Source organism: Salvia splendens, chromosome 16 (genome assembly GCF_004379255.2).
Source record: "Salvia splendens isolate huo1 chromosome 16, SspV2, whole genome shotgun sequence".
In the NCBI taxonomy this organism is placed as follows: domain Eukaryota; kingdom Viridiplantae; phylum Streptophyta; class Magnoliopsida; order Lamiales; family Lamiaceae; genus Salvia; species Salvia splendens.
The window spans coordinates 4,111,554-4,122,939 of record NC_056047.1 but is presented as its reverse complement, the minus strand read 5'-3'; the positions used below and the strand labels follow the sequence as shown (position 1 = coordinate 4,122,939).

The window sequence follows — 11,386 nt, the reverse complement described above, 5'->3', positions numbered from 1 at the left end:
GTTATCAATATATGTGTTTAGGGTTTATGTTACATACTAAGCACCCTCGTTGTTGTGGCTGTTACAGAAGGATGCATTCGTGGCGGCGTACTACCTCTGTGACGAACCCGAGTACGGACACCTTAAGCAGCTGTTCGGTCCTCATCCGAACGACATTCCTGAGGTTGTGGACGTAGTTGGCCCATCCTCCCGTTCCGGGTGAACCTTGGGTGTCACGGTTGAATAGAAGGACGATGGTGTGGTTGTTTTTGATGTTGGGTCGTTGTTGGAGTTTTCTAGTTAATTAACCTATGTAGTGTTGAAGATGTAGCAGGGTTCTCATTACGGCCATGTTTTGCGTATGATGATGCAACTAGAACATATTCTTCGTACTACGATAATATTGGAAGATCTAATTATGATTTATCGGATTATTAGATTACGTTTTTCATTCTACTTTTGTATTTAAATTTGCATTAATTAAATAATAATGAATTGATTTGTAATATTTCATAAATTTTGCAGTGGCACCAATTTAGCTATGTAGAAAATTCCAAAAATGAGTTTTGATGTATGATTGACAAAGTTTTCTACACTAAAAATGAGTTTTGATGTATGATTGAAGATGATCTTAATATTAACATTATTCTGTTTCTACAAATCCATCATTTCTCTTAGAAAAATAATAAAATTAGAAATGATTTAGTCGAAAGATAGAGTGAGCCAGAGCTCTCAACTCAAGTTATCGATGAAACTCTCGAGAACCTCAAGCTTGATTCTCATCAATCTACTCCACTCAATTTGTGTTTTGTTTTTCTTTCATAACCATTTAAACCATTTTAAAAGAACATGCAACCAACCAGCTCCTTTAACTCTTTGTTAATTGCTGGACTACGTCCATATATATCATGTGTAAATATGTAAAAGGCCAACTTGGAGGGGTTGAATATGTCTGATATCATTTCCAATGAATCAAAATTTGAATAAATATACTAAAAGATAATCATGCTGCCAAAAAACTAAGTAAATAAATACAGGTCACATAAGATAATCTACTTGCATCCTAGTTATTGAATGGCCATAATCGTCTCAACTAAATAAAATTGCAAACTTGCAATGAACAAATTTGAAAATCTAGTTAGCAGTTGCATACTTGCAATCACCAAGCTCAACAAAATTTTGTTTATTGAAAGAACCATAACTTAATCAACAATAAAAAATAATTGACCAAACTGCTAAAGGCTAAAATAAATTGCCAAAATGCAAAATAAATTGATTCATAGAGCATCATATCTCTTCAAACAAATAATACATGAAGATATCAAAGCAAAGCTTTTAGGTTGATTTACACATTCTTACTGCTGTTGATCGAGCAAAATATATGTCCAAATACAAAAGAAAAAGACGAAGCATATCTGTGCTATCTTATTGTGCAGTAGAATAATTCGTCGGCACAGACTATTTTATGCCAATAGAAACTCTCCCACTTAACCACACAACTTATTGTTGAAAGTATGAACAAATACTCTCAGCAACTTCCCATCAACCAAGGGCTGGATGCAAACAACTTACATAAATATGCAATGATGATGAGACTTGCTAAAATATGAAAACAACGCTATCATGCACTCTCGACTTCTGGTTCTGGGCAACACATTCAGATATCCACATCAAATTCCTGATCTCCTGCTCTCTCAACCTCATGTAAGCAAAGAATACAGCGTAATGGAACTGCATAAACCAAAGTGAGGATATCAGTTCTGTATTCATGAATAGCTGGAAAGTTCATACAGGTAATACATAGAATATTTGTTATCATGCATACAATTACAGAAATATAGTTTAAAGTAACTGGTAATAAATGATACTATTATTTTTAAAATATTTTAACATCAAGCTTCGGAAAATAAACCTGCTGTTCAAATGATAAGCAAAGTCGTTTCACTTCCTCTTCATAAAATGCCTTGTCAAGCATCTGACTCTCGCCATAGGATAACTTGGAAAAGATGGACTGATATGGAGGATACTTCTCCATGGCACCACGAACCTAGAAAGATTGGAAAAAACGAATGAGTTGCTTAAAAAATTAGAGAATTTGATGAAGATGACAAGATACTGAATGAGAAGGCCACAATTAGAGGAATAAATTTAAAACAGCTCAGAGTATGATATAGGATGCAAAAGGACCCCTCCAAAATAGGGGGTGTCATTATTAACTTGACAAAATTGAAAAAGAACCGCATAAATATGACAGTTAGATAAGCAACCTCACGCAACCAACGATCGTACAGCATATGATAAAGAAAAGTAGTCAGGATGGAAAGCAAGCATGCAGCAAGTTCGTTAACGAAATAATTTATCTTATTGAGGTCTTAATATGTGTATTCCCCCTTTTGTTTGGATAGAAGATTGTGAAAAGTGCATCAGTTACAGAGATCTTCAAGCATCATACTGTAAATAGGTTTGAAGCGATTACAAGTATTCTTTTTTTTCCAACACTTAAAAATAAAGAATATCATAGTCTAAAACTATAAATGCCTAGACCCTGGAGAAAAAAAGGATATTCAGCCTTACATGATTCTTTAATTAACTTTTAAGTTGGTGCAACTTCTCTGAGGTATGCTCTGAGGCAACACTGGAACATTACATCTTTTTCTTTTGTTGGGTGGGGGGGGGGGTTTGCAAAACACACCAAATAACATTGGCAAAATTACCACTTAACAATTAAACCTGAAAACAAATTAAAACTCTTCTTGGAAGAGAGTAAGTACCTGGTCTATATCCTCACAAATAGCAAGCTCCTCATGACCATAAGGATATCTATCATATAAGAATGAGTTAGTGGAAGGAAAAGAGGCACCAGAAAACCAGATAAAGAATGCAGAATTCTCACAGTAAGCCAAAATTAGAATACAGCTTCCTACGATCCTCCCGAGTAAGCTCAGTGCCAATGCTGGAGAAAGGAGCATGAGGGGTTAACATACTGCACTGGAACTGATACTAGGAAAATTTATCATGGATTGGAACCTGTTTATAGTGATATTGACAGCTCTTCTATCAGCCTCAAATGCCAGGAGGTCAGACATAATCTCTGCGGTGGCCCCACCAAGTTTCTATATGCAGATATTTAAGTTATAAAAATAAAAATAAAAAAACAGATTATAAAAATATAGAAAAGCAAAGGATTTTTAGACACTGAAAAATGACCACTTACCTGGCAAAACCTGTAAAAATCCTCAAGGTATGCCTTGTAAAGTGTATTCCTCATGATCTCTATGTTCATATCATCCAAGTCCTATAAAAATTCCAAATAAGAGACAAGTTCAAACTTCAAACACTTAAAATACAAGTCTGTGGTGTTCATATATTTTGGCAATAGAAATTAATTCAATGTAGGTAAAACGATAATGGTGAGTACTCCCTCTGTCCCTGGTTAAGTGATTCATATTCCTTTTTCGGACGTCCCAAGCTAAGTGACTCATTTCCTTTTTTGGCATTCTCTTTCGTACGTTTTCCTCTCTACTTTTTCATCTATCTACTTTATTCTTTCCACTTAACTAACAAAACCCAATTTTCTTATATTCCGTGTCGAAAAGAAATATCTCACTTAGTGAGGGATTGAGGGAGTAGTATATAAGTGCAGAATAAAGTCAGACCAAAATTAGTATGGACACAATAATCCAAATTTTGAAAATTTATAAGAGAGAAAGAAGAAGAAAAACAAGGGGGAGAAGGAAGCAGTTAATGAAGACCTCAGAAGTTATGCACTCAGAGAAGTATGGAGCCAAGGGTGTGTCGACAAGCACGAGTCTGTATAGTTCTCTCATGTTCTGGGCTACCGCCAGAGTCGCAATGCTGTAGAAATGAATGGCTGAGTTATTTTGCGGGAAAAAAAATCAGATTGTATCCAAATGTTTGATTGAGATATACTACCTGTCAAACATTCCCAAAGGATGACATTTCTCCAACAGTTCTTGAACATCTCTCTCATGCAAAGTTCCAGTGACAATTAGCACGACATTGTCAATCATGTGACCATATCTACATAATAACCAAACAATCAAGGTTAACAATGATTATTTATGTCCTTTCTTTTGGTAGTGTAAAGCATATATCACTAGTATCATAAAGCTTGGGAAGAAGAGCAAATGATATTAAACCAACAAACTTCAGATTGTCTTGTCTCCACTCAGATTCAATAGCATCTAGAAATTCTCTAAAACTCATTTTAGTATGACCAGCCTCATTGTTTAAAAATATAGGTAAGAAACATATCTGATTAACCTTTAAGAATAACCAAGGAAACAATATAGGCATGTCTCGCGCTTGTCATAAACACCAAAAAGTAACTGGTTCTCATTAAAAAATTCACACAATCTTAAAGCCCTATTTAAGATGTCTTTTAATATTATAACATTCAAATATACCCACACTAAAGAATAGTTTGACAAGAAAGATGAGATGAGATGAGATGAGACAAAATATGAGAAAAACACATACATTTTAGATCAAATAACTTTATTATCTTTAAGTTATCTATCTTAGCAAACAGCCCCTAAAGATATGTACAGTACACAAGCACATGTTACAAACTACGAATCTGGAAAAGGCTTTCCTTTCACTTGATCGGAAAGAATCCCGAAAGTGAAAAGGAGCTACTTGCATTTTTGAAGGTTTGCTACTTTCTTCTCCCATAATGGTATCCCGTCAACTGATCAATTGAGTTGAAAATAAGTCAAAGAGAAACTGTGGAAGAGATATATACATACGTGATGTACTCTAGAAAGGTTGACAAGGGCTCAGTAGCTTGGGTCAGCATGTGTTTATACTCATCAACCAGTTTAAGGGTGCATTTCTCCACTATTGTTGTCGTGTGCAATGGAGATGGCTCTGCATCAAAAAGACAACGAACAAGAGTTGAAGATTAAGAGGCTAGGATAATCACAAGAAAACAAAAAAATTACTAACAAACTGAAAATCATGTCTGTCATTACTAATTAAATGAGCAAATCTCGACTTCAGAGACCAACTAGTTGTATACAGTAGGCAAGTTTAGAAAAGAAGCTCAACAAGAAAAAACAGGCGAATTTTCCTACTGACCCCAGCAACGAGCAAGCTCTTTTAAGATCAAGGGGAATTTCACATAGGCTTGTAAAAGAAAAGGTATGTGATAACTGATAACAGTAACAAATGTAACTTGTTCTATTATAAGACAAAACCTGACAATGCTCACGGAAGAACATGACTCAATAAGCAAAACTAGCAAGAGTCACTTCATTAAAGCAAATTATGAACTGAAACTTGATCAACTACTTTACCGGAATGCACTAATTACGTAATCGTCCCCTGATCTAAAAAATATTTCCCAAAACGAAAAAAATTACATCTTCCGGGTCTAATTTCCCACGAAATCACACAACCAGAGATTAAATCGAATCGGATCAGCCTCGCAGCGAACGGAATGGAAATCCGATCATCAATTTCGAAATATGAAACCCGGTAGCTAACTAACAATTGGAATATAAAATTAGTGAATTGACTAACCGTTTTGGAGGTAGGGTCCGTACTCGGTGGCGGAGAGGTGCATTTTGATGTCGTCTAGGGTTTCGCACTGGCATAAGTTGTTGTAATCAGCGGCGGTGAGGAGGCCAGAGCGGTAGCCCCGGACGATTGCCTCGAGGTAACCGCCATGGATGTTGAAGGTCATAGCTTCGAATCCGTACATGGTTGGATGCTACAGATCTGAAGCGTGATCGGAATCGGTAAGAAGTAAGAACCTTGAGATCGAGATTTGTCGAGGTGGATGAATTACTGCATGTAGATATATTTGATCTAAAATATCCCTAAATAAACACATATATATCGCCACGTAGCCTTATTTAATTGTTTATATAGCATAAATTAAATATTGCGAATTATTGAAAATTTCATTAAAAAACAATAGTATTTAGTTTTTTCAATTTTTAAAATGAATTATGGGTGTCATATCCACTGAATTTTAAAATATCTTTTTACTAATTATAGTGTTTCAACATTCACATTTTTTCTCTCAGAAATTAAATTTGAAAAATACATCTATACTTTAGCAATTGATATATTTTTATTTTAAAAACTCCATGATTCATTTCAAATTTAAATATTAAATAAACCAGAAATTTTCAAATTTTATTACTATTTTATAAGCATTTAACAACTAATTTATAAAAAGGAGTAATTTACCATTATTTATGTCAGAAAATAAAATTTTTAAAAAAAAAGAAAAGAAAAAGAAATATAGCACTACTGACCAGCTTCGTTTCGTTCACTCTAACCAAGTCAATTCCGCAGTTGAGATCCAAACACCAATCCATCGCCGCCGCAAAAATGCCGCCGGCCGCCCTCCTCCTCCTTCTCCACCACCTCCTCCTTGCCTCCGCCGCCCCGATCTCCGGCCTCGACTCCTTCCTCTCCCTCCAAGCCCGCAAAGATCCCCCCGCCTCCAACGACTCCTTCGTCTCCCTCCCCTCCTCCATCAAAACCTCCCTCTCCCACCCCCTCCCCACCCACCCCCCCACCCCTTCCTCCCTCCTCTCCCTCTCCCTTCCCGTCCCTGTCTCCGTCCACCTCGTCGGCCCCACCTTCACCACCTCCGCCCCCTCCCTCCTCGCCTCCTTCCTCTCCTCCGCCCTCACCTCCGATCTCTTCCACGTCATCACCCCCTTCGACTCCTCCTCCCACCACCTCTCCCTCTCCCACTCCCTCCACCTCACCCCCGCCCTCTCCCCTCCCTCCCTCTCCACCTCCATCTCCTCCGCCCTCTCCGCCCACCTCTCCTCCCACCCCCACCCCATCCGCTCCTCCCTCACCCCCGTGCCCTACTCCCTCGTCGATCAGATCATCCGCGACGATTTCGACAATGAGAAACACGCCAATTCCTTCCACATCTACATCATCCACCTCGGTTCGCAGCAGACCAAACCCTACGCTTACAGTTATACCCCCGGCGAGAGCTCCCCCGGCTCAACCAAATGCCTCGGCACAATCTGGACCGGAAAAGAACGCTATTTATGGATCGATTTGGGTGCTGGACCGGTCGATTACGGTCCTGCCTTGTCCGGCGACGGAGTTATCCCCAAAGGCGAGTTTCATCCGATGGCGGCGCTCCACGGCCGGCCTAAATCGCAGAAGGCGCTGCTCTCTGACTTGGCATCGCTTGTGTCGAGTGCGTATCAGGTACTGTTAGTTCCATCTCTGAGGATTCCTGTGCCTTTTGAAAGTAAATTGGTTGTTCAATTCATTCACATCAATGACGGTAAAGGTGGTGGTAGTGTGGGATTGGATTGGAATTCGATTGAGAGGAATTTCAGAGATGATGTTAGTGACCGTGGATTGTTGGTTGGGGATCAGAGCTTGAGTTTCAAGAGATATGAATTGAAGTATTCAGAGTGCTCTATTTGTTCGTTTGCGATTACTAGGGCTACCACTTCATACACGTCTAGATACTTGTTTGATAACTATACTTTGATTGTGAGTGAGTATTTGGATTCAAAGCGTTTGCATCAGACGATTTTGGAATCTAATAATGAGTTTAGGAGGGTGGGTGGGGTTCCTGAGGAGGAATTCGGGAGAATTCTTCCTGTGTATGTCTTTGATCTTGATATCAATGCGATACTGTTGCTCGACCGGTATCACCAGTCCGTGGCATTTAAGGACATGGTGATAGCGATCAGGACGAAGAGCACGCAGGCTGTGAGTGACTACAGCTGCAATGGGCATCACGTGTTCATACAGACTCGTGAGCTTGAGAGGCCATTGGTGGGCTCGATCTTGCAGAGTATGTGGGGCGTTTCTCCAACTCATATGGTATGGAGCCCGAGGCACAACAGCTCGCTCATGGACTATACGTGGAGCGTTGGACAGACCCCGTTTGGGCCGTTCTCGGAGATGCCCTCATTGTCTTTTATCCAGAAGGATGCTGCCCGTAGGAATGTGTTCCTTACTTCATTGAACTACAGCATCACAAGTGGGATTGATGTTCTTGAGTCGATTGTTGCACATGGCGGGGAGAGGAAGCTTCTGGGGCATAACCGGCGGACTGAGTTCTACCAGAGGTGGAACTTGTTTAGGTACAAGCTGGAGAAGTCAATCTCTGCTCTTTCGCATTTTGACTACGAGATGGCACTGTACTACCTGAGGTCATCTGATCACGACCTGTATGGGATGAACTCGCTCGTGTACCAAGCGTCCCAGGAGCTGGAGGCGTCACTTGTCTGCTTCAAGGATCCACCTTTTCCATGGGCGTCCTTTCTCATGTCTGTTGGGATTTGTGTTGCTTTGGTCTTTGCTTATGCGAAAAGGGACAAGTTTTTTCAAAACAAGAGGAAACAGTTTTAAGGTTTTGCAAATGTTAGGCTTCTTAGCATGTCTGGATCAACACATCTGTATTTCAAGTGGAGAGGTGATTGCAATGTATAATTCACTTGTTCGAGGAATGGAATTTTGTTCAGCTTTATACTTGATTTGCCCAGCAAATATAGTTTTACTTCTCTAATTCTCTTACATTGATTCATGATATGTTACCTTGATGCTTTGTGAGGTCAGAATTTCAAAGTTTGAATCAAGATTTTGTTATGTTCATTTTTCGAAGTATGAAGTTTTGAATTTTTTATATTGCAGACTTGAGGACAATGGACATGATGAATTTTATTGTCGTAATCTTGAATTAAAACCATGCTGAATCGGTCTCGATCTTTCTTTCTTAATTTAATGTTGAAATGAATGTTTAAACGATCAGAAAATAAGCAGTAACGACTGAGAAGAGAACTGATGAAGATACATTTCCAAAACCATGTTTCGAGGCACCTTGTCATAATGATGAAAAGGCAGAAGAAAAAAAAGCTTCATATATACATATATTTGCAGGTGAAAACTGTAAATAGAGGGTTTGTGACCATGATGGAGTTATCCTTGCAGCTCAATCCAATGGCTATTTGAAGACAGTGAAAATGGGACACTGTAGAACATATCCCTTCCTTCATTGCTCTGTTGCAAGTTGTTCGTTTTTTCATCACCGCTCTCTTCTCCTGACAGATTTGAGTTCTTCTCAACCAGTTCCTTGAAGATCGAAGATCTCAGCAGCAGACCTAATGCTGTTGGTGAGGAGGACTTGTTGCACGAGCCAAATCCAGTGTTTCTTCTGAACTCCTCCTGCATGCTTGTGGCCATGGGGTTTATCTTGCAAGGCTTTGCTGGTAAGCACGAAAAGTGTGGTTTTTTACTCAAGCAAAGAGGCGACAGCGCATCTAGTTGATTTGTGCTTGCTTTTAATTCCTGAAGAGGGACTGAATTGTTTGCTCTCGGATTTAACCATCTAATGTAGGAGCTCAACTCAAAGTTGGTGACTGCATTCGTTCCTCTGTATTCTATTGCTGCTATATCGTATGCTCGTGCAGCCTCTTCTTCGGTACCTACACACATAAATTCTCATGATGTTTAGAACCAGTGCTTTTCAAACTTCAATTTTTTTTATTTTTCTTCGTGTTTTTTGCTGAATTTCACTTACTGTAGGTGCCGAGGTAGAGGTACTTATTTCCAAAAACTCTTCCAATCCTGGCTTCCCATCTTCCATTCTGATGATGTCTGCATTCATTATGAGTTCAGAACTCACTGATAATAGCTACACGAAAAGAGAAAAAAAATCATTTTTTTTCTGGATTATATACCTTGCCACTCCTCTGTATATTGATGCCCCTCTTGAAAAACCACTGCTCTTTCTGCAAATATGAAGATTTTTTTGTTTAATTGGTTCATCTCCGAAACAGAAAAAAACTTGTTTCATCGGCGTAAACAGTTAAAATTTACCTTCTCAAAGAGGCTAGGTACTCTTCCTTTGTTGCAGTCTGCATTATATGAAGTTCTTTCTCATAATCTGGTATCTGCAGCAGTGAATAGATGAGTATTTCATTAGGTACGGGGTTTGTTTACCATTACACATTTTTCATGTCTAGATTACTTACCGGGAAATTAGTGAAAGTCGACGTCCCCCAATACTTCAACGCAGCTAGATCATAAGCCCTTGCGGCAGCTTCCTCATCATCATATGCACCTGAAAGAATATTTGAAAGATAATGTTTATGTTCGTCTTGAACAGTGTCATTGAGATTCATGGTGAAAAAAAATGAGTTTGTACTCACCAAGATAGACTGTTGCCGTTTTTTATATCCATAGCAGAATCCAACATGAAAGAATACACAGGTTTCATGTCAAGAACTGTAAGTAATAAGAGTAGAAAAAGAGAACGGTTTATGGTTATTCACCTTGCTTTCCCTTTTTCTTCTGAGTAACATTCCATGTAAGTTTGTCCCACAAATGTGCCTCATATCTTCCTGTCCACTTATGCCTGCTGACGCCTCTGAATCTCGAACTCCTCTTGACAGTTTTTGGAGCAGAAATCGAGTCACTCTCTTGCTGCTGCACCGGCTGTGTGCTACCAAGAACAGAAGCAGTTGCGCCTCTTCGTCTACGCTTCACACACTTCATCTCAGGAGCTGCACAGTCTGTCATGCACGAGTACTGCCTCTTCCCGTACACTTCACTTTCTCCCAAAGCCATTTCCATTTTTACTGTGCTTTGTTTCGTCTCCTGCAAATGTTCTATGAAATGCTATTGCCTGATAAACAGGAATGCGAAACCACATGTTTATATAAGGCCTACGCTTCTTCTGGTCTCATTATGTCTTGTCCAATGTTGCCATGTCCTTTATCGTACGAGGACAGAAAGGGAGATGTTTCCAATGACGCTCGTTTTTGAGTTTGAGACAACGCTAATACAGTCTTTGTAGGGTATCTAGATAAGCAGCCTCCCATTTGGATCAGTTAACTCAAGAGTTATATTTGTTTAACTCTTGATATGGAATATGTTGTTCTTCATTCCCAAGGGCCATTTTCATTCCAGTTTGTCTTGTCTGCTTCTAACATCGGACTTACCAATGCTAGCAACTAATAGTTTTGTATATATTTGATGCAATAAGTTAAAACTGTGGAAATATGTAGGACAAGATTCATAGTTACACATTGCTGGAAATATTCCTGCCTCAGAATAAGTAAACAGTGAAATCTTCTTTTCACTGCTCTTTTTCTTACAGTGTTTTTGTGCCAGATTATACTCGTTTTTACACGAATTTTTACAGTCAAACGAGAAATCTACACCGGAGAAAGTTTGCAAGATACAACAGATTAAACCTGGGTAAAATGATTTTTTTAATCCCATTTGTAATCAGAAGCCTCGTGACAATCTCTGTCGATTTCGTCACTAAAGTGGCTCGGATGAGAAACTTGCACAGAAAAAATGGTGAAGGTAAAAAAATGTATCACTACTGTTTTGCAAGATAGTATGTATACTGATGCAATTCCTGTATTGTGCATGATAG

The 11,386-nt window shown here is 39.0% G+C and overlaps 3 protein-coding genes across 3 annotated transcripts; 1 reads left to right on the top strand and 2 right to left on the bottom strand.

Annotated features, from left to right (window-relative positions):
* Positions 1-1,231: 1,231 nt before the first annotated feature.
* On the bottom strand, positions 1,232-5,809 carry LOC121770788 (V-type proton ATPase subunit d2). Its single transcript, XM_042167558.1, has 10 exons — positions 5,524-5,809; positions 4,749-4,869; positions 3,913-4,020; positions 3,732-3,834; positions 3,194-3,274; positions 3,007-3,092; positions 2,873-2,932; positions 2,751-2,799; positions 1,892-2,026; positions 1,232-1,710 (listed from the first exon to the last, which is right to left on the bottom strand). The coding sequence occupies exons 1-10, from the start codon at positions 5,702-5,704 to the stop codon at positions 1,579-1,581; spliced, it is 1,056 nt and encodes a 351-aa protein (XP_042023492.1). The 5' UTR covers positions 5,705-5,809; the 3' UTR covers positions 1,232-1,578.
* A 480-nt stretch (positions 5,810-6,289) lies between these two features.
* LOC121772245 lies at positions 6,290-8,470 on the top strand. Its single transcript, XM_042169268.1, has one exon. The coding sequence runs from the start codon at positions 6,343-6,345 to the stop codon at positions 8,350-8,352; it is 2,010 nt and encodes a 669-aa protein (XP_042025202.1). The 5' UTR covers positions 6,290-6,342; the 3' UTR covers positions 8,353-8,470.
* A 449-nt stretch (positions 8,471-8,919) lies between these two features.
* On the bottom strand, positions 8,920-10,561 carry LOC121771958 (AP2-like ethylene-responsive transcription factor At1g79700). The gene is made up of 7 exons (XM_042168862.1): positions 10,275-10,561; positions 10,152-10,160; positions 9,975-10,063; positions 9,820-9,893; positions 9,681-9,731; positions 9,521-9,597; positions 8,920-9,425 (listed from the first exon to the last, which is right to left on the bottom strand). Exons 1-7 carry the CDS (start codon positions 10,519-10,521, stop codon positions 8,920-8,922), a joined length of 1,053 nt encoding a protein of 350 aa, XP_042024796.1. The 5' UTR covers positions 10,522-10,561.
* Positions 10,562-11,386: the final 825 nt, after the last annotated feature.

Excerpts from the sequence above, each read along its gene's own strand:
- LOC121772245 (XM_042169268.1), top strand. The coding sequence starts at position 6,343 with ATGCCGCCGGCCGCCCTCCTCCTCCTTCTCCACCACCTCCTCCTTGCC.
- LOC121770788 (XM_042167558.1), bottom strand. The coding sequence starts at position 5,704 with ATGTACGGATTCGAAGCTATGACCTTCAACATCCATGGCGGTTACCTC. Across the intron at positions 3,275-3,731 it reads CTGAGTGCATAACTTCTGAG|GACTTGGATGATATGAACAT; the intron begins GTCTTCATTAAC and ends GAATTTTTATAG. Across the intron at positions 2,800-2,872 it reads TATTCTAATTTTGGCTTACT|ATATCCTTATGGTCATGAGG; the intron begins GTGAGAATTCTG and ends CTTATATGATAG.
- LOC121771958 (XM_042168862.1), bottom strand. The coding sequence starts at position 10,521 with ATGACAGACTGTGCAGCTCCTGAGATGAAGTGTGTGAAGCGTAGACGA. Across the intron at positions 9,732-9,819 it reads TACCTAGCCTCTTTGAGAAG|AAAGAGCAGTGGTTTTTCAA; the intron begins GTAAATTTTAAC and ends TCATATTTGCAG. Across the intron at positions 9,426-9,520 it reads CCTCTACCTCGGCACCTACA|GTACCGAAGAAGAGGCTGCA; the intron begins GTAAGTGAAATT and ends TTATGTGTGTAG.